Source organism: Anolis sagrei, chromosome 3 (genome assembly GCF_037176765.1).
Source record: "Anolis sagrei isolate rAnoSag1 chromosome 3, rAnoSag1.mat, whole genome shotgun sequence".
Lineage (NCBI taxonomy): Eukaryota > Metazoa > Chordata > Lepidosauria > Squamata > Dactyloidae > Anolis > Anolis sagrei.
The window spans coordinates 262928463-262953879 of NC_090023.1; the positions used below are offsets into that span (position 1 = coordinate 262928463).

Below are 25417 nucleotides of genomic sequence, written 5' to 3' on the forward strand. Positions count from 1 at the left end.
GGTGAACTATGAATCCCAGAAACTACAACTCCCAAAGTCAAGGTCTATTTTTCCCAAACTCCACCAGTGTTCATATTTGAGCATATTAAATATTTGTGCCAAGTTTGGTCCAGATCAATAATAATAATAATAATAATAATAATCTTTATTTCTATCCCGCCACCATCTCCCAGATGGGGACTCGGTGTGGCTTACATGGGGCCATGCCTGGACAACATAATACAGCAATCAAATCAAAGCATATACAACAGAAAACAACAACATTATCAAAATGACATTAAAAATATTATCATTAATAATAATAATAATAATAATAACAACAACAACAACAACAACAACAATAGACACAATCACAATCACACCTCTCAACAAAAGATTGCTCCAGGCACTGCCAGGCCATCAAATGCTAATCAAGGTGGTCAGTTGAGACATTCACACCTAGCTCCAACAGACAAGAGTTCTTTGTCCCACCCTGGTCTTTCCACAGATATATGAACCCTTTTTCCTCGTTCCAACAGACCTCACTACCTCTGAGGATGCTTGCCAGAGATGCAGGCGAAACGTCAGGAGAGAATGCCTCTAGAACATGGCCATATAGCCCGAAAAAACCTACAACAACCCAGTGATTCCAGCCATGAAAGCCTTCAACAAATCCTATCTCATCAGCCAAAAGCAGTCCCACACTTCCCACTGAAATACTAATAAGTTTATATTTGTTAAAATAGTTCTTCATTTTAATTATTGTATTATTTTTGCACTATGTGCAGTGTGCATAGGAATTCATGTTTTTTTTTCACATTATAATCCAGCCCTCCAACAGTTTGAGGGACTGTGACCTGGCCCTCTGTTTAAAAAGTTTGTGCTAGACCATTAAATGCCAATCTAGGTGGCCAATTGCTATTTCACACCTACCTCCAACAGACAAGAGTTCTTTCTCCCACCCTGGACATTATTCCAGAGATATATAAACCCAATTTTCCTAGTTTCTAGCAGACCTCACAATCTCTGAGGTTGCCTGCCATAGATGCAAGTTAAACGTCAGGAGAGAATGCTTCTGGAACATGGCCAGGCAGCACAGAAAACTCACAGCTACCCAACTCTATTCTCCGTTTGTAGCACAGTTGTGCTGGTACGGCTGTACCAGGAGCTCCAACTTTATATTCTTTCTGTTATCTGTTTTGCAGTCATAGGACAGGTCTCCTGTCCATCATAATTAAGCTTTGGTTACGCCCCTTGTTCAGGGCTCTGGGAGGGAAAGGAGCCATTTTTTGGGCAGTCTCACACAAGGAAGCTAAACTATAGGACGTAGATCTGCTCGTCCCGTAGAAAAGCATCCTTTCTCAATAACATCCGGGGATACAGAAGCAGAAATTCCAGGGGAAAGGTTCCAAAAGCTCTGGCTGAGAGCTCACAGCCTCTCAGTCTCACAGCATCAGACGGAAACAGCCCTGAAGTTTTCTAAGAATTCTCGAAGGGAGAACAGCATTACAGATCCACGGAACTCCAGCTGAAATATCTACAAGCCTTGGCTGGTAGGTCTACTCGATACCCAGATGCATTTGGAATCGGTAATAGGACCCACACCGATGAGGCATAGATAGTAAACGGCCTGGGAGAGGTTTGTTGTTGTTCATTCGTCTCCGACTCTTCGTGAACTCATGGACCAGCCCACGCCAGAGCTCCCTGTCGGCCGTCACCACCCCCAGCTCCTTCAAGGTCAGTCCAGTCACTTCAAGGATGCCATCCATCCATCTTGCCCTTGGTCGGCCCCTCTTCCTTTTACCTTCCACCTTCCCCAGCATAATTGTCTTCTCTAGGCTTTGCTGTCTCCTCATGATGTGGCCAAAGTACTTCAACTTTGTCTCTAGTATCCTTCCCTCCAATGAGCAGTCGGGGTTTATTTCCTGGAGGATGGACTGGTTGGATCTTCTCGCAGTCCAAGGCACTCTCAGAACTTTCCTCCAACACCACAGCTCAAAAGCATCGATCTTCCTTCGCTCAGCCTTCCTGGGAGAGGTTAAATAGGGTTTTTTCCTACAGAGAAAGTACAGTTAATCAAAGTCAGGTACCAGTCCATTGAGGACTAGACTAAGAAAATTTGTTGTTTGAACCATTGAAGATTTGTTATTTGTTCCATAATAACTTTCTTGTATCATTAAAGACTCTAAAGACCATCATTGCAGAAAAATCCCTGAGAACCTCTCTTTGAGGCCCCCTGGCTTCCCGCTGGGCTTAAAGTATACGTCCTATAGAAAAGACAGCTGTTACAGGCCCAGCGCGCGACAGAACAACAATACCGAGTAACACACCCAGCTTGCACCTTCTCTGTCCAAAAAGAAATCCCAGGATCATTTGAGATCGCTCTGTCACCACTACTCTTGGGGAAATGGAAACACATCCAAAGCTGCTGTACAGCCGGCTTCTCCGCTCAACAGCAGAGGTCAATTGGGGATGCCGCCTGGCATCTCCACATCTGGGGAGGTTCTCCGTTCATCTGGAAGGGATGGACAGAGGCCAGGTCCCGGTAAAGCACGGCTAGGGCTTGGAAGCAGGAAGCCCATGTGCCTATATTTGATTGTAAAGAGAGAAGGAAAAGATTGATTTTGCCACTGGCCAGCTTCTATAAAAACAACAACATTGGAAGAAACCCTCAAATGAGGACGTAAGAACGAAATAGCAGAACTTCTTGTTTGATGTTGACGTCAGCTACGTGCTGGGAGCTTTCCATCAAGGATTCATAAATCTCATATCCCAAAGCTTGACATTTAAAATGGCTTAGTCAAGAACATTGCAGTGGATTGTTTTAGTTTCCTAGGGTTGCAATGACTTCAAATCTTCAGAGAGCTATGCTCAACTTTTATTGCTACTCTATTTAGAAACAGAGGGATGGACACATACATTCATACTAAAAACAATGAGGCAGCGGAATGGCGAGATAAGAAATCTAACGGAAAAAAATGGAGTCTAAACCCATTTTTGCCTGTTGAAATAGACAATCAAAGCACCCGATGGATGGCGATCTAGCCTTGGTTTAAAAACTTTCAAAGAAGGAAACTCCAGTGGTCTCCAAGGAAGATATTCATAGAATCATAGAAACATAGAGTTGGAAAAGACCATCCAGTCCAACCCCCTGCCAAGAAGCAGAAAATCGCATTCAAAGCACCCCAACAGATGGCCATTGTTCTGGTACAGCTGTACCAGGAGCTCCAATTTTATTTGCTTTGCATTAATGTTTGATTGCAGTCCTAGGTTTCAGGGACTCTGCAGATAGGTGGCTTCTTTTGGTTGCAGTCATAGGGCAAGTCACCTGACCATCATCGTTAAGTTTTGGTTCTGCCCCTTGCTCAGGGCAATTGGGAAGGGAAGGGAGCAATTTTTTAGTTAGTCTCAGCAAGGTAAGCTTATGTATAGGATGTGTGCAAGCTTCCCCTGTACAAAAGTTTCAACCTTTAAGAATTTCCAGGGAAACAGCCCTAAAGACCAAAGAACTCCAGCTGGAGTACATCTACTGCCTTGCTGGTAGGTCCACTCAGCGTTTGAGACGCAGTTCAACCCGGTAGCGGAGCCCACATCAGTAAGCGTTAGATTACAGTCAGCCTGGGAGAAGTTAAAAAGGGGATTTTCCTTTAAAGAAGAAGTTATTGAAGACAGTTGCCTGTCCTTCGTGGGCAAGATTAGGAATTCACCACTAAAAGCTTGAAATCATTTGCTTAACTTTACTGAAGACAAGAGAAGTTTCTGTTTGATTGTTCATTAATAAAACTTTGTTGTACTTCTCAAGCCATCTAAAGACTATTTGTGTTGGAAAACCTCTAAGAACTTCTCTTTGGGCCCCCTGGTTTCCCGCTGGGCAAAGGTTGCACGTCCTGTCCTAAAGGAAATTATTTACAGGCCCAGAGCGCAACAGAACAGCCACCTAGCTGTCAAACAACTCTGATTGCCAGGATTTTCTTCCTAATGCTTAGATGGAACGTCCTCTCCTACTGTGTGATTCCATTGCTCTGAATCGTAGCCTCTGGAGCAGCAGGCTTGCTCTATTTGTGACATGGCATCCTTACAAAAATGTAAACATGGCTATTAAGCCACATCTTAGCCTTCCAGCCAGCTCTCTAGGCTGCTCCTCATAGGGCTTGGCTTCTAGACCTTGGGTCATTTTGGTCATCGTCCTCCAGACACTTTCCAGCTGGTCCATATCCTCCTTGAATTATGATGCCAGAACCGGGCAAAGGAGTGTTCTAGGTGAGGTCTGTCCAAAGCTATGACCTCCCTCAATCCAGACACTATTGTCCTATAAATTTCCCACTAGATTTGCAATGGGTTTCGAAGCTGTCACATCACATTGCTGTCTCATGTTCAGCTTGTGGCGCACTAAGACCTGGATCCCTTTCGCATGTAGTAACGAAGTGTTTTATGTAGAAGAAACAGCTAAAACCACCATCACAAATATGACATAACATACAAGAAGGAAGGAAGGAAGGAAGGAAGGAAGGAAGGAAGGAAGGAAGGAAGGAAGGAAGGAAGGAAGGAAGGACGAAAGGAAGGAATGATGAAAGGAAGGATGGATGGATGGACAAAAGGAAGGAAGGAAGGAAGGAAGGAAGGAAGGAAGGAAGGAAGGAAGGAAGGAAGGAAGGAAAGATGAAAGGAAGGACAAAAGGAAGGAAGGATGAAAGGAAGGATGGATGGACAAAAGGAAGGAAGGAAGGAAGGAAAGATGAAAGGAAGGAAGGATGAAAGGAAGGATGGATGGACAAAAGGAAGGAAGGAAGGAAGGAAGGAAGGATGAAAGGAAGGATGGATGGATGGACAAAAGGAAGGAAGGAAGGAAGGATGAAAGGAAGGATGAAAGGAAGTATAGTGTCTAGATCCAGGGAAGTCATGCTACCCCTCTATTCACAATTGAAGAGAGATATTGACAAGCTGGAATGTGTCCAGAGGAGGGCGTCTAAAATGATCAAGGGAATGGAGAACAAGCCCTATGAGGAGCAGCTTAAAGAGCTGGGCATATTTAGCCTGGAGAAGAGAAGGCAGAGAGGAGATATGATAGCCATGTATAAATATGTGAGGGGAAGTCATAGGGAGGAGGGACCAAGCTTGCTTTTTTTTCTGCCCTGGAGACTAGGACGCAAGGGAACAATGGCTTCAAACTACAAGAAAGGAGATTCCATCTGAACATTAGGAAGGACTTCCTGACTTTGAGAGCTGCTCAGCAGTGGAACTCTCTGCCCCGGAGTGTGGTGGAGGCTCCTTCTTTGGAGGCTTTTAAACAGAGGCTGGATATATTGTCGAAGGCTTTCATGGCCAGAATCACTGGGTTGTTGTAGGTTTTTCCAGGTTATACGGCCATGTCCTAGAGGCATTTTCTCCTGACGTTTTACCTGCATCTATGGCAAGCATCCTCAGAGGTAGGTCTGTTGGAACTAAGAAAAAGGGTTTATATATATGTGGAATGACCAGGGTGGGACAAAGGACTCTTGTCTGCTGGAGCTAGGTGTGAATGTTTCAACTGACCACCCTAATTAGCATTTGATGGCTTGGCAGTGCCTGGGGGAATCTTTTGTTGAAAGGTGATTAGATGTGCCTGATTGTTTACTCTCTGTTGTTTTGCTGTTGTAGTTTTAGACTTTTTAGAGGCTGGATGGCCATCTGTCGGGGGTGCTTTGAATGCAATTTTCCTGCTTCTTGGCAGAATGGGTTTGGACTGAATGGCCCATGAGGTCTCTTCCAACTCTAAGATTCTATGTTATCCATTTGTGGGGCATGAATGGAGACTTGCTTGGGTTTCACCCCTCTCCAAAGCAGGGATGGAAAGAAAAAAATATTCACCTCACTACCTCTGAGGATGCTTGCCATAGATGCAGGCAAAACGTCAGGAGGGAATGCCTCTAGAACACTGGTTCTCAACCTTCCAAATGCCACGACCCCTGAATACAGTTCCTCATGTGGTGGTGACCCCCAACCATAACATTATTCTTGTTGCTACCTCACGGCTGTAGATTTGCTACTGTTATGAATCATAATGTAAATATCTGATATGCAGGATGTATTCACTAGACCCAATTTGCCACTAATACCTGATACGTCCAAATTTGAAGACTGGTAGTGTTGGGGGGCAGATTGATTCTGTAATTTGGGAGTTATAGTTGCTGGGATTTATAGTTCACCTACAATCAAAGAGCATTCTGAACTCCACCAACGATGGAAAGGAACCAAACTCGGTACACAGAACTCCCATGACCAACATAAAATACAGGAAGGGTTTTGGTGGGCATTGACCTTGAATTTTGGAGTTGTAGTTCACCTCCATCCAGAGAGCACTGTGGACTCAAACAATGATAGATCTCGACCAAACTTAGCATGAATACGCAATATGCCCAAATGTGAACACTGGTGGAGTTTGCGGGAAATAGATCTTGACATTTGGGAGTTGTATTTGTTGGGATTTATAGTTCACCAAGAGCATTCTGAACTTCATCAATGATGGAATTGAACCAAACTTGACATACAGAACTCCCTTGACGAACAGAAAATACTGGAAGGGTTAGTGGGCATTGACCTTGAGTTTTGGAGTTGTAGTTCACCTACAACCAGAGAGCATTCTGAACTCCACCAACGATGGAAAGGAACCAAACTCGGTACACAGAACTCCCATGACCAACAGAAAATACTGGAAGGGTTAGTGGGCATTGACCTTGAGTTTTGGAGTTGTAGTTCACCTACAATCAAAGAGCATTCTGAACTCCACCAACGATGGAAAGGAACCAAACAATGGTAGATCTGGACCAAACTTGGCACGAATATTCAATATGTTCAAATATGAACACTAACGGAGTTTGGGGAAAATAGACCTTGACCTTTAGAGTTGTAATTGATGGGATTTATAGTTCACCTACATTCAAAGCACATTCTGAACCCCATCAATGAGAGATTTGGGCCAAACTTCCCACACAGAAAACACTATTTTCTGATGGTCTTTGGTGACCCCTCTGACACCCCCTCACGACCCCCGAGGGGTCCCGACCCCCAGGTTGAGAAACACTGCTCTAGAACATGGCCATATAGCCTGAAAAATCCTACAACAACCCAAAAAATATTCTGCAAAACGACTCTCCGTCCCATTCTCTTTTATGGACGGGGAGAGCGAGAAAAGACGACGCCGTCCTTGGGAAGCCATGGCTCTTGAGACCCGGCTCCCTGCCGTCTTTCCTTCCGAACCACACGCCGCCGAGCAATCCAATAGAGTTGCCTCTGCTTTGGACGCGGCATACCAATTAATAAGGGCCTGGAGGCATTGCCTGTCCCCATTGCAACGCCAGGACCAGTCAATACGGACGGACGAGCGTTTCCATAGAAACTGGGAGAACTATCGCTGGTCAGAGGAAGAGAGAACGGAGAAGAGAGAATCGCTAAGCTAATGAGATGGAACTGGGGAGAAAAAAGTGGGGAAGTTAAGAAGGAGGAGATGGAGGGAGGTTAGAAGGAAAAAAACACATCTCCAGAGTATCCGATGCAAGACCTCTTCCCCCCAAGGAGCAGTTTCAAGGGGACGTTTTGGATGAAAATGCCCAAAAGCACCTCCCGAAGGCTGCCACCTCTAACCAGCCGACATAAAAGAAGTTCTGTGTCTAAAATACACTGTGCCATCTGCAAGCAAGCATTGGGGACAATGGGGCATCACCATAGTAACTAGCCCTGGATGTTCGGGGTTTTTTTGGGGGGGGGGGGACTAAACTACATTGCATATCTCGGCGTGCAATGTAAAGCTTGTTCCAAAAAGCAGGCTTTAAATACTCCAAATATTGGGGTGGGCAATCAATGGCACTTTCTTGTCGAAGCCAAGCTGCACGTAGTTGTATGTTGCGGTATGACGCCACCGATTTGCAGTTCAAAAAGGAGGCATTTCCCAATGTCATTATTTATTTGTTTGTTTACAATATTTATATTCTGCCCTTCTCACCCCGCAAAGGACTCAGGGCGGATTACAATGTACATATACATGGCAAATATTCAATGCCATAGACACACAACACATATAGACAGACACTAATCTGGGGGTCGGGACCCCTGGGTGGGTCGTGAGGGGGTGTGAGAGGGGTCACCAAAGACCATCAGAAAACACAGTATATTCTGTTGGTTATGGGGGTTCTGTGTGGGAAATTTGGCCAAACTGTATTATTGATGGACTTCAGAATGCTCTTTGATTGTAGGTGAACTATACATCCCAGCAACCACAACTCCCAAATGTCAAGGTCTATTTTCCGCAAACTCCACTAGTATTCACACTTGGGCATATTGAGTATTCGTGCCAAGTTTGGTCCAGGTTCATCATTGTTAGAGTTCACAGTGTTCTCTGGATGTAAGTGAACTACAGCTCCCAAACTCAAGGTCAATGCCCACCAAACCCTTCTAGTATTTTCTGTTGGTCATGAGAGTTCTGTGTGCCAAGTCTGGTTCAATTGCATCATTGGTGGAGTTCAGAATGCTCTTTGATTGTAGGTGAACTATAAATCCCAGCAACTACAGCTCCCAAATGACAAAACCAACCCCCTGCAACCCCACCAGTATTCAAATTTGGACGTTTTGGGTATTTCTGCCCCATGGATAAAAATGCATCCTGCATATCAGATATTTACATTATGATTCATAACATTAGCAAAATGACAGTTATAAAATAATGTTGTGGTTGGGGGTCACCACAACATGAGGAACTGCATTAAGGGGTCGCAGCTTTAGGAAGGTTGAGAAACACTGACTTGGAGGCTATTTAACATTCCAGCTTTTCATGAGGGTATTCTGGCTACCAGGGGAGCTGTCACTTCACCATCCATTTGTGACACTGATGAAGTACTTCCTCATTATTTGCATGTTTGCTGGAGATTTTTATGGCTTCATAAATTAGATAAATTAGCCTCCCCACACAAGCTGTACCTAAATTTCCTAGTTGACAGATGCAACTGTCTTTTGGGGCTGCAAAGGTCGACAGCAAGCTACACAAATTGGTCGGAAGCTCACTCCGACCCGGGCTTGCTTCGAACTCATAACCTTTCAGTCAGTAGTCATCTTAATGCAGCTGACTACCAGCCAGCTGCGCCACAGTCCCGGTGTCATGGCTGGAGAGATTGGTTGCAATGCTTCTCAGGCCATTTGATATTGGAAGGAAGAGACCATGAAAATGAACAAAATCTGGCTACCAGTATTAAAAAACTCTAAAATTACTACAGCAAAACAGCAGAGAGGAAACAACCAGGCACATCTTAACACCTCTCAACAGAACATTTTCCCAGGCTCAGCCAAGCCTTCAAATGCTAATGAAGGTGGTCAGCTGAAACATTCACACCTAGCTTCAGCAGAGAAGAGCTCTTTGCCCCACCCCAGCCATTCCACAGATATATACACCCATTTTCATATTTCCAACAGACCTCACTACCTCTGAGGATGCTTGCCATAGATGCAGGCGAAACGTCAGGAGAAATGCCTCTAGAACATGGCCTTATAGCCCGAAAAAACCTACAAGAACCTAGTGATTCCAGCCATGAAAGCCTTCGACAATACATTTGATATTGTTCTTATTATTATGTGCCTTGAAATAAGTTTCCAAACTTTTGGAAAGGCATGACCTTTTGGGAAAAGGATGACCTTAGAAATCATAACCTTTGGAAAACCAGAACCTCCAAGAAGTGTGACCTTTTGAGAAGTGTGACCTTCCTGAGAAGAACTAAAAACTTATATGAGTCAATCTTCTCTTTAGTGGTAAATATCCACTCGTATTTATGCAAGGCAAATTAGGTTTCTCAGTTGTTAGACTGATATATCTGGTTATCTCTTTGAACTGTTAGGAACAAACATTATGCCAATGCACAAAAGATATAGCAGATCTTCAGAAGTGTTATTTCAGTTGCCTAAAAACATCTACTCTCCCATAATATATATTTGGCTTCATGCTCTCAAGAGACAAAACTTCATGTATTCTGCATATAGGTACATTGCTTATCAATCCTGTTGCAGGTAAGTTTTGAACTGCAGATAACACAGGGCACATTTATTTATTTATTTACATTATTTATATCCCGTCCTTATCAGCCCGCAGGCGACTCAACAATTTCTTGTGACTCCTCGAATTCTGTAGCACTGTTGGTCACAGCTGACCTCCAGCTGGAGCGCTCAAGGGCCAGGGCTTCCCAGTTCTCAGTGTCTATGCCAGAGATTTTGAGATTGGCTTTGAGCCCATCTTTAAATCTCTTTTCCTGTCCACCAACATTCCGTTTTCCGTTCTTAAGTTCAGAGTAGAGCAACTGCTTTGGGAGGCAGTGGTCAGGCATCCGGACAACGTGGCTGGCCCAACGGAGTTGATGGCAGAGGACCATCGCTTCAATGCTGGTGGTCTTTGCTTCTTCCAGCATGCTGACGTTTGTCGGCTTGTCTTTCCAGGAGATTTGCAGGGTTTTCCGGAGGCAGCGCTGATGGAATCGTTCCAGGAGTTGCATGTGACGTCTGTAGACAGTCCACATTTCGCAGGCGTATAGCAGGGTTGGGAGGACAATAGCTTTGTAGACAAGCACCTTGGTATCCCTATGGATGTCCCAGTCCTCAAACACTCTCTGCTTCATTCGGAAAAATGCTGCACTCGCAGAGCTCAGGTGGTGTTGTATTTCGGTGTCGATGTTGACTTTGGTGGAGAGGTGGCTGCCAAGGTAGCGGAAATGATCAACATTTTCTAATGTTACATCATTAAGCTGTATCTCTAGCATTGGGGAGGGATTGGCTGGTGACTGCTGGAACAGCACTTTGGTTTTCTCGATGTTCAGTGACAGGCCGAGCCTCGAAGGTGTTTAGAATGGCTTGTAGATCTTCTTCTGAATGCGCACAGATGACATTGTCATCAGCATACTGGAGTTCTATAACAGATGTTGTTGTAACCTTGGTTTTGGCTTTCAGTCTGCTGAGGTTAAACAGCTTGCCATCTGTCCGATAGATGATTTCCACTCCGGTGGGAAGCTTCCCGTCAACAAGGTGAAGTATCATAGCGATGAAGATGGAGAATAGAGTTGGGGCAATAACACATCCCTGTTTGACACCCGATTCCACCTTAAATGGGTCACTTTGGGAGCCATTGCTGTCCAAAACTGTTGCCATCATGTCATCATGGAGGAGCCGCAGAATGTTCACAAATTTGTTTGGGCACCCGATTTTTTGGAGGATGGTCCAGAGAGCGCTGCGGCCAGTTCTGCAGATGCAGGGCTCATACTATAATAGCACAGATGCTGATGTGAAAACATCCGTGGAAATGTAAATATGGAAGTTATATTAAAAAACCATTCATTCCTCTGTAGGGAGAAAACCATCTAAAATCCAATAAAAGGCAATATAAAGGACAATACTAGACGCTATAAATAATATATAAGAAATGAATCCATAAAAAAAGCAAGTAAGACTTCCCATTTGGTAGTGGAAGGAGTGCAAGAATCACCTAGACGTTCCTCTCCTTTGTTTCCACTTTTTTTCCCCCTGTTTCAGGAGCAACTTGAGAAACTGCAAGTCTCTTCTGGTATGAGAGAATTGGCCGTCTGCAAGGATGTTGCCCAGGGGAGACCCGGATGTTTGATGTTTACCATCCTTGTGGGAGGCTTCTCTCATGTCCCTGCACGGAGAGCTGGAGCTGACATAGGGAGCTCAACCCCTGCTCCCCTGATTTGGACTGCTGACTGCCAGCATAGTCAGCAGTCCAAAGAAGACATTGTGAGAGAGAAAATGGCCAAGGCCTAGATATGGAAATTAATAGGGAAATAGCCCAGACCTGAGCCATATAGGTCTCTAAGTATACTATATGAAAACACCTGAGATTTTGCATTTAGGTTAGTTGATGGAAGAAAATAAAATAGCTGCTTTCAATGGACTCGCTCCTCAGTTTGTTTCTTTGCTTGCTCTGAACTTGATATTTTCATTTTTCCTGGCCTTGAGGGTCTATGCAAGTTTGGAGGTGGGTGGGTTTGGAACAGAGCCATGTGATGACAAGAGCAAGATTTATATGCACACATGAAAAGTGTACATAGGTTAACATGACAGAACATCAAAAAAAGAGAGAAAGAATACAGAGTAGGACGAAGAAAAATCCGTACAACAATTATAAATGAATCATGTGATTGACAATGGGTCCATTTTGGATTATGACTCTGGACTTGGACTCGGATTTGTTTCTTTAAAATGGTTTTTTAACTTATGATAATGTTTTTAATTCATGTTTAACTGTGTTTTTATTGTTGTTGTTGGCATCTTCAAGTCCCACAATTCCTAACAGGCTACCGGTATTTTGGACTTCAACTCCCACTGGTGTTTTGGACTTCGGCCTACCAGTGTTTGACCAGGCATGGGTAAACTTCAGCCTGCCAGTGCTTTGGGCTTCAACTCCCACAGCCTACGGGTGTTTTGGACTTGGCCAGGCATGGGCAAACTTCAGCCTACCAGTGCTTTGGACTTCAACTCCCACAGCCTACGGGTGTTTTGGACTTGGCCAGGCATGGGCAAACTTCAGCCTACCAGTGCTTTGGACTTCAACTCCCACAGCCTACTGGTGTATTGGACTTGGCCAGGCATGGGTAAACTTCAGCCTAGCGGTGTTTTGGACCAACTCCCACAATTCCTAACAGCCTACCAGTGCTTTGAACTTCAACCCCTATCGGTGTTTTGGACTTCAGCCTACCGGTGTTTGATCAGGCATGGCAAACTTCAGCCTACCGCTGTTTTGAACTTGACCAGGCATGGGGAAACTTCAGCCTACTGGTGTATTGGACTTCAACTACCGGTGTTTGACTAGGCATAGCAAACTTCAGCCTACCGGTGTTTTGGACTTAACTCCCACAGCCTACCAGTGTTTTGGACTTGACCAGGCACGGGGAAATTTCAGCCTACCAGTGTTTTGAACTTTAACTCCTACCGGTGTTTTGGACTTCAGCCTACCAGTGTTTGACCAGGTATGGGTAAACTTCAGCCGACCAGTGTTTTGGACTTCGTCTCCTACCGATGTTTTGGACTTCAGCCTACCAGTGTTTGACCAGGCATGGGCAAACTTCAGCCTACCAGTGATTTGGACTTCAACTCCCACAGCCTACTGGTGTTTTGGACCAACTCCCACAATTCCTAATAGCCTACCAGTGCTTTGAACTTCAACTCCGACCAGTGTTTTGGACTTCAGCCTACCGATGTTTGACCAGGCATGGCAAACTCCAGCCTACCAGTGTTTTGGACTTCCAACTCCCACAGCCTACCAGTCTTTTAGACATGACCAGGCATGGGTAAACTTCATCCTACCAGTGTTTTGGACTTCATCTCCTACCGATGTTTTGAACTTCAGCCTACCAGTGTTTGACCAGGCATGGGCTAACTTCAGCCTACTAGTGTTTTGGACTTCAACTACTACCGGTGTTTTGGACTTCAACTACTGTTGTCTGACCAGGCATGGCAAACTTCAGCCTACCGGTGTTTTGGACTTCAACTTCCACAGTCTACCGTTATTTTGGACATAACCAGGCATCGGTAAACTTCAGCCTACCAGTGTTTTGGACTTCAACTCCCACAATTCCTAACAGCTAGAGGACTGATGTTTGCCCATGCCTGGTCAAGAAGCTACACAACCAAAGAGTAAAAACAACCCTTCCATCCAAGTCAAGAGGACCAGACATGCCTGAATCACCAGGACATCTTGCTGCTCACCTCCATCAACACCTTGTCCAAGACCTGCGTGGCTTCATCGGAGACGTTCCATGGATCCCTTTCTTCCACCATCAAGGAGTCCAGAGTGCCTTTCTCCAAGACTACATCAAAGCTCTCATCTGTGAAGGTCAACGTCCGGGCATCCATCACTGCCCAGTGCAAGCCTGGGCAGTGGGCATAACGGTTCTTCATGCTTGTGATGCATGCTACGGAGTAGTCTATGCTGGTGATGTTTGTATATCCAAGCTGAAAGAGGTCATAACTCAGAGCACTGTTCCCACAGCCTGGAAGAGAGACGTGGCCTTGAGTTAGTTATTTTCAGGTGTTTTCACACAGAGCGACATTATCTGGGCTGTTCCCTGGAGACAAAGAACACCTAGACTTTCACATCTTTTCCATACCTACATGACAAACTAGAGATAACCTGGGTTCAACAGTGATGTCTTAGCCTAAAAACATCTATTGTCACACTAGACAGAAGCTTATGGATACAGCTCCCAAAAAGTACTTCATCCACTAAAGCAAGGATATGGTTGATGACTTTTTAGCCAGGTAGATCCATGATTGGTTCACCATTAATGTACACAATCTATGAACATTATTGGTTTACATCTCCTTGATCCCAAGAGCTGGCAATTTAAACACTCAATCATAGAATTGGAAGAGACCTTGTGGGCCATCCAGTCCAACCCCATTCTGCCAAGAAGCAGGAAAAACTGCATTCAAAGCACGCTTGACAGATGGCCATCCAGCCTGTTTTAAAGCCTCCAAAGAAGGAACCCCCACCACACTTTGTGGCAGAGAGTTCCACTGCTGAACAGCTCTCACAGTTAGGAAGTTCTTCCTCATGTTCAGGTGGAATCTCCTTTCTTGTAGTTTGAAGCCATTGTTCTGCATCCTAGTCTCCAGAGCAGCAGAAAACAAGCATGTTCCGCCTTTCCTATGACTTCCCCTCACACATTTGTACATGGTCCTGACATGTCTCCTGTCAGCCTGCTCTTCTGCAGGCTAAACATGCCCAGCTCTTTAAGCTGCTCCTCATAGGGCTTGTTCTCCAGACCCTTGATCATTTGAGTCGCTCTCCTCTGGACACATTCCAGCTTGTCAACATCTCCCTTCAATTGCAGTGTCCGGAATTGGACACAGTGTGATTCCAGGTGTGGTCTGACCAAGGCAGAATAGAGGGGTAGCATGACTTCCCTCAATCTAGGCCAGTAGTTCTCAACCTTCCTAATGCTGTGACCCCTTAATTCAGCACCTCATGTTCTGGTGACCCCCAACCATGAAATTATTTTTGTTGCTACTTCATAACTGCAATTTTGCTACTGTTATGAATTGTAATGTAAATATCTGATATGCAGGATGTATTTTTATTCACTGGACCATATTTGTCGCAAATACCCAATAGGCCCAAATTTGAATAGTGGTGGGGTTGGGGAGGGGTGTGATATTGTCATTTGGGAGTTGTAGTTGCTGGGATTTATAGTTAACCTACAATCAAAGAGCATTCTAAACTCCACGAACAACAGAATTGGGCCAAACTTCCCACACATGATCAACAGAAAATAACTGTGTTTTCTGATGGTCTTTGGCGACCCCTCTGACACCCCCTCACGACCCCCCAGGGGTCCCGACCCCTAGATTGAGAAACACTAGACATTAGACTCCTATTTATGCAGGTCAAAATCCTACTGGCTTTTTCAGCTGCTGCATGACATTGCTGACTCATTTTTAACTTATTTCCCATGAGAACTCCAAAATATTTTTCACACATGCTGCTGTCGAGCCATCCCACATTCTGTATCTTTGCCCTTTTTTTTGGCCTAAGTGGGGTATCTTGCATTTCCCCCTGTTGAACTTCATTTTCTTAGTTCGGGCCAATCATCCCTCTAATCTGTGAAGATCGTTTTGAATTCTGCTCCTGTCTTATGGAGTATTGGCTATCCCTCCCAATTTGGTGTTGTCTGAAAACTTGATGATCATGCCTTCTAACCTGTCATCTAAGTCATTAATAAAGATCCTTAACAGGAACGGGCCCAGGATGGAACCCTGCTGATGGCACTCCACTCGTCACTTCTTTCCAGGGTGAAGAAGCAGCAGCATTGGGGAGAATCACACTTTGGGTTCGTTCACTTAACCAATTACAGATCCACCTAACCGTAGTTTCGCCTAGCCCTCTTTGGACTATTTCCTTGCCAAGAGGTCATGGGGGACCTTGACAAAGGAAGGCCTTCCCGCTACTTCCACGGCATTCTCTGCATCTATCCAGTGTGTAACTCTACCTTTGAGCATGTGCAAAGTGCACTTTTCTTCACCATGACCACCTGACATTAAGAGATCAGAAAATATCTAACTTTGGGATAAACCTCAGCTATGGTGTTCTGTATAAGAAGTGAGCCCAGCAACCCTGCTATATGCCTGCGAAATGTGGACTGTCTACAGACGTAACATGCAACTCCTGGAACGATTCCATCAGCGCTGCCTCCAGAAAATCCTGCAAATCTCTTGGGAAGACAGGCGGACAAACGTCAGCGAGCTGGAAGAAGCAAAGACCACCAGCATTGAAGCGATGTCCTCCGCCATCAACTCCGCTGGACCGGCCACGTTGTCCGGATGCCCAACCACCATCTCCCAAAGCAATTGCTCTACTCTGAACTCAAAAACGGAAAACGGAATGTTGGTGGACAGGAAAAGAGATACAACACCACCTGAGCTCTGCGAGTGCAGCGTTTTTCCGAATGAAGCAGAGAGTGTTCGAGGACCGGGACATCCGTAGGGAGATCAAGGTGCTTGTTTATAAAGCTATTGTCCTCCTAACCCTGATATATCCCTACGAAACGTGGACTGTCTACAGATGTCACATGCAACTCCTGGAACGATTCCATCAGCGCTGCCTCCGGAAAATCCTGCGAATCTCTTGGGAAGACAGGCGGACAAACGTCAGCGTGCTGGAAGAAGCAAAGACCACCAGCATTAAACAATGGTCCTCCGCCATCAACTCCGCTGGACTGGCCATGTTGACCAGATGCCCGACCACCGTCTCCCAAAGCAGTTGCTCTACTCCGAACTCAAGAACGGAAAACTGAATGTTGGTGGGCAGGAAAAGAGATTGAAAGATGGGCTCAAAACTCTGGCATAGACACTGAGAAATAGGAAGCCCTGGACCTTGAGCGCTCCAGCTGGAGGTCACCTGTGATCAGCAGTGCTGCAGAATTTGAAGAGGCATGAATGGAGGGCGAAAGAAAGAAACGTGCCAAGAGGAAGGCACGTCAAGCCAACCCTGACCGAGACCGCCTTTCACCTGGAAACCAATGCCCTCACCGGGGGAGAAGATGCAGATCAAGAATAGGGCTCCACAGCCACCTACGGACTCACCAGAATACTGCTCCTAGAAGACTATTCTACTCGGCCAACGAGGGATCGCCTAAGTAAGTAAGTAAAGTAGAGCCCAGCAACCAGTTATCTTTCCAAAACTCCTAAAATGAACCAATGGGCCTGCCCTCTAAACCAGTCGCTCTTCAGTAGCTTACTAAAACTGGCAATCACAATTGGCTGGGAGGTGTGGGGAAGCAGAGCTGAGTGGGTGCCTTGGATTACAATTAGCTTAATTAGAGATGCAGCAGCACATAATGAGTGGGTTGCAGAAGGCACTTTAATTACTTTCTCACCAGGGTGGAGATTGGTACACCGGGTTCTTACACATATGTGGGGGGACTCACTGGGATCCTAACACCCAAGGGCAGGCCATCAAAACCATCCTGGCTTTTCCCCTGCATTGCCTCCAGTCCCTGGGATTCTGGCCCAGTTCTTCCCTCCTCGCCTCCTCTTTTTCCTACTCATTGATCCTAATGCACAATGCATGCTGCAGTCTGCAAAGTAGATACGTTTTGCCCCAGCCAGATATACATACAAAATTCAAACTCCAAGATTCTAGGACGCGAAACAATGGCTTCAAACTACAAGAAAGGAGATTCCACCTGAACATGAAGAACTTCCTGACTGTGAGAGCCGTTCAGCCCTGGAGTGTGGTGGAGGCTCCTTTTTTGGAAGTTTTTAAACAGACGCTGGATGGCCATCTTTCAGGGGTGATCTGAATGCAATATTCCTGCTTCTTAGCAGGGGGTTGGACTGGATGGCCCATGAGGTCTCTTCCAACTCTTTGATTCTATGGTTCTATTTTTCACCACTTTATAAGTTTCTAGTCCCTATGGATGCAGGAAACAGCTTACAGATGGGGTCAGAAAAGGAAAGGGTTACTATTAATACTGTTTATTGGAATTCCTACAAGCCAGGAAGTGAGAGAGGATGATGGGTCAATTGGCTATGGAACAGAATTAATAAGTATGGCTACGGAAAATAGTTATTTTTGTTGTTGCATGCTTCCAAGCCATTTTCAACTTGCCTATCTCCAAGTGGCCTCTAAAGCAATGTTTCTCAACCTTCCTAATGTCACAACCCCTCAATACAGTTCTTCATGTTAACATCCCCAGCTCATCCCCTGTTTGGATATCAGCTAGCACGTCAACAACTTAAATCTAGAAATAGTTTTCTAAGATCTACAGAGACACTCGCTGGAACACCTCAGCAAGCAAAAGTGGCAGGCTCAAACCCAGAACCTCAACCAATAGCTGATACCAAATGAGAGACTCCCCCCTGGGCACACAGAGGACTGGGCGACTTGGAAGGCGCTGAACAGACTGTGCTCTGGCACCACGAGATGCAGAGCCAACCTTCAGAAATGGGGCTACAGGGTGGAATCCTCGACATGTGAGTGTGGAGAAGAGCAAACCACTGACCACCTGCTGCAATGCACCCTGAGCCCTGCCACATGCACAATGGAGGACCTTCTTGCGGCAACACCAGAGGCACTCCAAGTGGCCAGATACTGGTCAAAGGACATTTAATCAACTACCAAACTCACAAATTTTGTATTTTGTCTGTCCATTTGCTTTGTTCTGTTAGAAATGTAATATAATTGACTGGTTGCCCTGACAAGACAAATAAAAAATGTTGTGGTGACCCCCAATCATAACATTATTTTCGTTGCTACTTCATACTGCAAAGCTGCTCTATGGACTGTGCCGAGATAAGAAATGTGACGTGCTGTGTGTCCAAGAAACACATAGGGATAAACAACAGAAACAACGAAAAGCTCAAGGTTGCATGCTTTGAGAGCATTCAGCTTTACAGCTAAGGTGCTATTGTATTCCTATGTGTCCATGTCACACAACTGAGAGTTGATTAGAAACAGGAACAAGGCTTCCTCTTGGACAATGAAGGCTTTGGCTTAATTCTGAAATTCTTATCTATAACTGGAGCCAACCCCAAGGTTGTGCAAACACATTTGATTACATCCAGTCTCTTGTTAGCTGGGCCCTGGCATTCCCTTCTAACCTTTCGCAGCCTCTTCCATGTTGTAATTTACAGTAGCAAGGTGTTCACGAACTAGGAAGTGCCCTTTTGCTTTACATTGTGTTGCTCTGCAAACTATCACAGATGTCTTATTTGATCATCATCCCTCCTATCAACAAACTCAGGTAGTGAGTAGACAAACAATGGCCACAATGAAGCAAAGAGGGGCAGCAGGTCTTTGGTACCTGTTGGAGTTTGGTTTCAGGACCGACCCCCTGTGGATACCAAAATCTGTGGATCAGTGGTCCTCACCTGGAGGGGTCGCGAGGGGGTGTCAGAGAGGTCACCAAAGACCATCACAGACAGTATTTTCTGTTGGTCATGGGAGTTCTGTGTGCGAAGTTTGGCCTAATTCTATCGTTGGTGGGCTTCTGAATGCTCTTTGGTTGTAGGTGAACTATAAATCCCAGCAACTACAACTCCCAAATGTCAAGGTCTATGTTCCTCGAACTTCCATCAGTGTTCACATTTGGGCATATTGAATATTCGTGCCAAGTTTGATCCAGATCCATCATTGTTTGAATCCAGTGCTCTCTGGGTGTAGGCAAACTACAATTCCCAAACTCAAGGTCAATGTCCACCATAGAATCAAAGAGTTGGAAGAGACCTCATGGGCCATCCAATCCAACCCCATTCTGCCAAGAAGCAGGAATATTGCATTCAAATCACCCCTGACAGATGGCCATCCAGCCTCTGCTTAAAAGCTTCCAAAGAAGGAGCCTCCACCACACTCTGGGGCAGAGAGTTCCACTGCTGAACGGCTCTCACAGTCAGGAAGTTCTTCCTCATATTCAGGTGGAATCTTTCTTGTAGTTTGAAGCCATTGTTCCACGTCCTAGTCTCCAAGGAAGCAGTAAACAAGCTTGCTCTCTCCTCCCTGTGGCTTCCTCTCACATATTTATACATGGCTATCATATCTCCTCTCATCCTTCTCTTCTTCAGGCTAAACATGCCCAGCTCCTTAAGCCGCTCCTCATAGGGCTTGTTCTCCAGACCCTTGATCATTTTAGTCGCCCTCCAAACCCAGTATTTTCCATTAGTCAGGGGAGTTCTGTGTGCCAAGTTTGGTCCAATTCCATCGTTGGTAGAATTCAGAATGCTCTTTGAATGTAGGTGAACTATAAATCCCAGCAACTACAACTCCCAAATGACAAAATCAATCCTCCCATCCCAACCCCACCAGTATTCAAATTAGATCACATTGGGTATTTATGCCAAATTTGGTCCCGTGATTAAGAATATATCCTGCATATCAGATATTTACATAATGATTCATAACAGTAGCAAAATGACAATTATGACGTAGCAATGCAAATAATTTAATGGCTGGGGGTCACCACAACATGAGGAACTGTATTAAGGGGACGTGGCATTAGGAACGTTGAGGACCACTGCTGTGGATGCTCAAGTCTCATTATATACAGTAGCATACTCAAATGCTGTTCCTTACACACAACAATTTGCTTTTGGATTTTTTAAAAATAGGATTTTTGAGTCGTGGATGGCTGAATCCATGGATATGGAGTGCCAACTGTACGGAGATGCTGAGAGGAACCCCGCGGTTTGCAGAAATACAAAACAGCAGGACAACCGATCTATGGCCCCACCTCAAATAACAGCTAAAGAGAAATGAGCATGTGCTGCAGCCACAGGATAGGAGGATCGATTTCAGTTGAGCATTATAAAGAATGTATTTATAGTAAGGACCATTTAACAATGGAACCAATTGCTTACGGAGGTGATGGGCTCTCTTTCTCTGGATCGCTTCAAAAAGAGGCTTGACAGCTTCCTACTGGGGATACTCTAGCTGGAGATCTTGCATGAAGAGCAGGGCTTCATTAGGAGAGAAGGGAGGGGATTGTCCTGTAGCCTTGGCTACAGAGGGAGGCACAACTCCATCATGCATATGCCCAAAAGCAGATCAAACATGCTCCAACTATCCCAACTGCCACTGCCTTGGCTCCAGGGGATGGCACAACTCTGTTATGCCTATGCCCAAAATCAGACCAAATGTCCTCCATCTATCCCAACTGCCACTGCCTTGGCTACAGATCAAAAATCCTCCATCTATCCCAACTGCCACTGCCCTGGCTACAGGGGTTGGCACAACTCCATCATGCCTATGCCCAGAAGCAGATGAAACATCCTCCATCTTTCCCAACTGTCAATGCCTTGGTTACAGAGGAAGGCACAACTCCATCATGCCTATGCCCAAAAGCAGAGCAAACGTCCTCCATCTATCCCAACTGCCACTGCCTTGGCTACAGATCAAAAATCCTCCATCTATCCCAACTGCCACTGCCTTGGCTAGAGATCAAACGTCCTCCATCTATCCCAACTGCCAATGCCTTGGCTACAGAGGGAGGCACAACTTCATCATGCCTATGCCCAAAAGCAGATCAAACATCCCCCGTCTATCCCAACTGCCACTGCCTTGGCTACAGAGGAAGGCACAACTCCATCATGCCTATGCCCAAAAGCAGACCAAACGTCCTCCATCTATCCCAACTGCCACTGCCTTGGCTACAGATCAAATGCCCTCCATCTATCCCAACTGCCACTCCCTTGGCTACAGAGGAAACAACAACTCCATCATGCCTATGCCCAAAAGCAGATCAATCATCCTCCATCTATCCCAACTGCCAATGCCTTGGCTACAGGGAATGACACAACTCCATCATGCCTATGCCCAAAAGCAGATCAAATGCCCTCCATCTATCTCAACTGCCACTCTCTTGGCTACAGAGGAAGCAACAACTCCATCATGCCTATGCTCAAAAGCAGATCAAACATCTTCCATCTATCCCAACTGCCACTGTCTTGGCTACAGGGGATGGCACAACTCCATCATGCCTATGCCCAAAAGCAGATCAAACATGCTCCATCTATCCCAACTGCCACTGCCTTGGCTTCAGAGGAAGGCACAACTCCATCATGCCTGTGCCCAAAAGCAGACCAAACATCCTCCATCTATCCCAACTGCCACTGCCTTGGCTACAGGGGATGGCACAACTCCATCATGCCTATGCCCAAAAACAGATCAAACATGCTCCATCTATCCCAACTGCCACTGCTTTGGCTTCAGAGGAAGGCACAACTCCATCATGCCTGTGCCCAAAAGCAGACCAAACATCCTCCATCTATCCCAACTGCCACTGCCTTGGCTACAGAGGAAGGCGCAATTCCATCATGCCTATGCCCAAAAGCAGATCAATCATCCTCTATCTATCCCAACTGCCACTGACTTGGCTACAGAGGAAGGCACAACTCCATCATGCCTAAAAGCAGACAAAACATCCTCCATCTTTCCCAACTGCCTTGGCTACAGAGGAAGGCACAATTCCATCATGCCTATGCCCAAAAGCAGATCAAACATCCTCCATCTATCCCAACTGCCACTGCCTTGGCTTCAGAGGAAGGCACAACTCCATCATGCCTGTGCCCAAAAGCAGACCAAACATCCTCCATCTATCCCAACTGCCACTGTCTTGGCTACAGGGGATGGCACAACTCCATCATGCCTATGCCCAAAAGCAGATCAAACATCCTCCATCTATCCCAACTGCCAATGCCTTGGCTACAGAGGAAGGCACAACTCCATCATGCCTAAAAGCAGACCAAACATCCTCCATCTTTCCCAACTGCCACTGCCTTGGCTACAGGGGATGGCACAACTCCATCATGCCTATGCCCAAAAGCAGATCAATCATCCTCCATCTATCCCAACTGCCACTGCCTTGGCTACAGAGGGAGGCACAACTCCATCATGCGTGTGCCCAAAAGCAGACCAAACATCCTCCATCTATCCCAACTGCCACTGCCTTGGCTACAGAGGGAGGCACAACTCCATCATGCCTGTGCCCAAAAGCAGATCAAATGTCTTCTATCTATCTCAACTGCCACTGCCTTGGCTACAGAGGACAGCACAACTCCATCATGCCTATGCACAAAAGCAGATCAAATGTCCTCCATCCATCCCAACTGCCACTGCCTTGGCTACAGAGGAAGCAACAACTTCATCATGCCTATGCCCAAAAGCAGATCAAATGTTTTCCATCTATCCCAACTGCCACTGCCTTGGCTACAGAGGGAGGCACAACTCCATCATGCCTATGCCCAAAAGCAGATCAAACATCATCCATCCCAACTGCCACTGCCTTGACTACAGAGTAAGACACTACTCCATCATGCCTATGCCCAAAAGCAGATCAAACGTCTTCCAGCTATCCCAACTGCCACTGCCTTGGCTACAGAGGAAGGCACAACTCCATCATGCCTAAAAGCAGACAAAACATCCTCCATCTTTCCCAACTGCCACTGCCTTGGCTACAGAGGAACGCACAACTCCATCATGCCTAAAAGCAGACAAAACATCCTCCATCTTTCCCAACTGCCACTGCCTTGGCTACAGAGGAAGGCGCAATTCCATCATGCCTATGCCCAAAAGCAGATCAAATGTCTTCCAGCTATGCCAACTGCCACTGCCTTGACTACACATCAAACATCCTCCATCTATCCCAACTGCCACTGCCTTGGCTACAGAGGCACAACTCCATCATGACTATGCCCAAAAGCAGATCAAGTGCCCTTCATCCATCCCAACTGCCACTGCCCTGGACTTTGATAGAAGGAAGGAGAGGCAGACACAGTATCATTCCTAAACCCAGATGAAAAACCATCCCAGCTGCCACTGCCCTTGATTTGGAAGCAGAGAAGACATAAATAGAAATATATATATGCCTTCCCCATGATAACATCATATTTCCCAGTATAGCAAATATTGGTCTACTGTTAATCACACATCAGGCAGACGGGCCCTCTAACAGGATCAAGCGATTAGAGCCAGTTAATCCCAACCTGCTTGGAAAGGCTGGCCTCCCTCCCCGTATCAGATTAGGGAACTACCACGTTAAAAGCTACAGCGGCAGCAATCAGATGAGAAAGATAAACCATCAGGTAGGATTAAAGGAGGCCCTCTCCTTCCCAGATGTACTTTCCTTTCCCGATGGGTAAGCCAGGATTCTTTTAATTTGCTGGTTATGTCCAGGCTGGAGGGACGTGCAAAGCACAAGGCTCTGAAGAAAGACACATACATACACGCGCATGCATGCACACGCGATGCAAGTGAAGGCAAGCACGCCAATATCGCTTAGCGAGAGAAATTCCAAAATCCATAGTGTGGCCTTATCTTTACTAGGCCAACCTGGAGAGAAATACAAACTTTTTCTTGGAGATCATTTGCCCTTTTCCTGCACAGAAGATGGCTCAGAAAGGAGGTGGCAGGGGCTGCGCATGATGCTAAAAGTCATGTTGAATCTTAAAATGTAAGGCGGCGGAAGCAGTCCAAAGATGCTCCGATGGGACTCGCTTCATGCACAACGTGACTGTGTTAAGCCGTACCTGAAGCAGCCTGTAGGCTTTCTGGGAATGGGGAAAAGAGCCTGATTATGAAAATGCAACCTCCATCTCCACACTCCGGCCAGTTAACATTCATTCCCTCCCACATTTTGCAGTGGAAAACTAGGACACAATCCACACAAGCATAGTGGAGACGGCAAAAAGGCATCCACGAGGAAGAACATGCAAACCAGGGGAGGCTGCAGCGGTTTGCTTCTGCCTGAGGCCCAAATAGACTACTGCAACGCACTCTACGTGGGGTTGCCCTTGAAGACTGTACGGAAACTTCAACTAGTCCAGCGAGCGGCAGCCAGATTACTCACTGGAGCGTCATACAGGGAGCACACCACCCCCCTGCTGTGTCAGCTCCACTGGCTGCCGGTTCAGTTCCGAGGACAATTCAAGGTGCTGGTTTTGACCTACAAAACCCTATACGGTTCCGGTCCAGCATATCTGTCCGAACGCATCCCACCCCGGAGTTTGAGATCATCTGGGGAGGCCCTGCTCTCGACCCCACCGCTATCACAAGTGAGGTTGGTGGGGATGAGGAGCGGGGCCTTCTCAGTGGTGGCCCCCCACCTGTGGAACTCACTCCCGGGGGAAATTAGGTCATCAACATCTCTCCTCTCCTTCAGGAGGAAGGTAAAGACGTGGTTGTGGGATCAGGCTTTTGGGCAATCTGACAACTAGATAAGGACAACCAGATGACTAGGACTGACAGGACTGACAAAGTGGAATTGGAAATTGGACTATGAGATGGCGAACGCTGACCGTTAATGAGGAGTAATTGGTTTGTATTGGTTTTATTGTTGTAATGCAGGAACTGTTGGTTAACTGTTAATTGCTGCTATATTGTTTTATAATACTGTTATGTGATGCCGGCGTTGAATTGTGCCTTTGT

The 25417-nt window shown here is 46.0% G+C and overlaps 1 protein-coding gene across 1 annotated transcript in view; it reads right to left on the reverse strand.

Moving 5' to 3' along the window:
• Window positions 1–25417, reverse strand: part of EEF1AKMT4 (EEF1A lysine methyltransferase 4) — a 54520-nt gene that overhangs the window by 19497 nt on the left and 9606 nt on the right. Inside the window, exon 2 of the mRNA XM_060766765.2 lies at window positions 13708–13991. Coding sequence (XP_060622748.2) covers window positions 13708–13991 — 284 coding nt within the window. The remainder of the gene's footprint in view (window positions 1–13707; window positions 13992–25417) is intronic.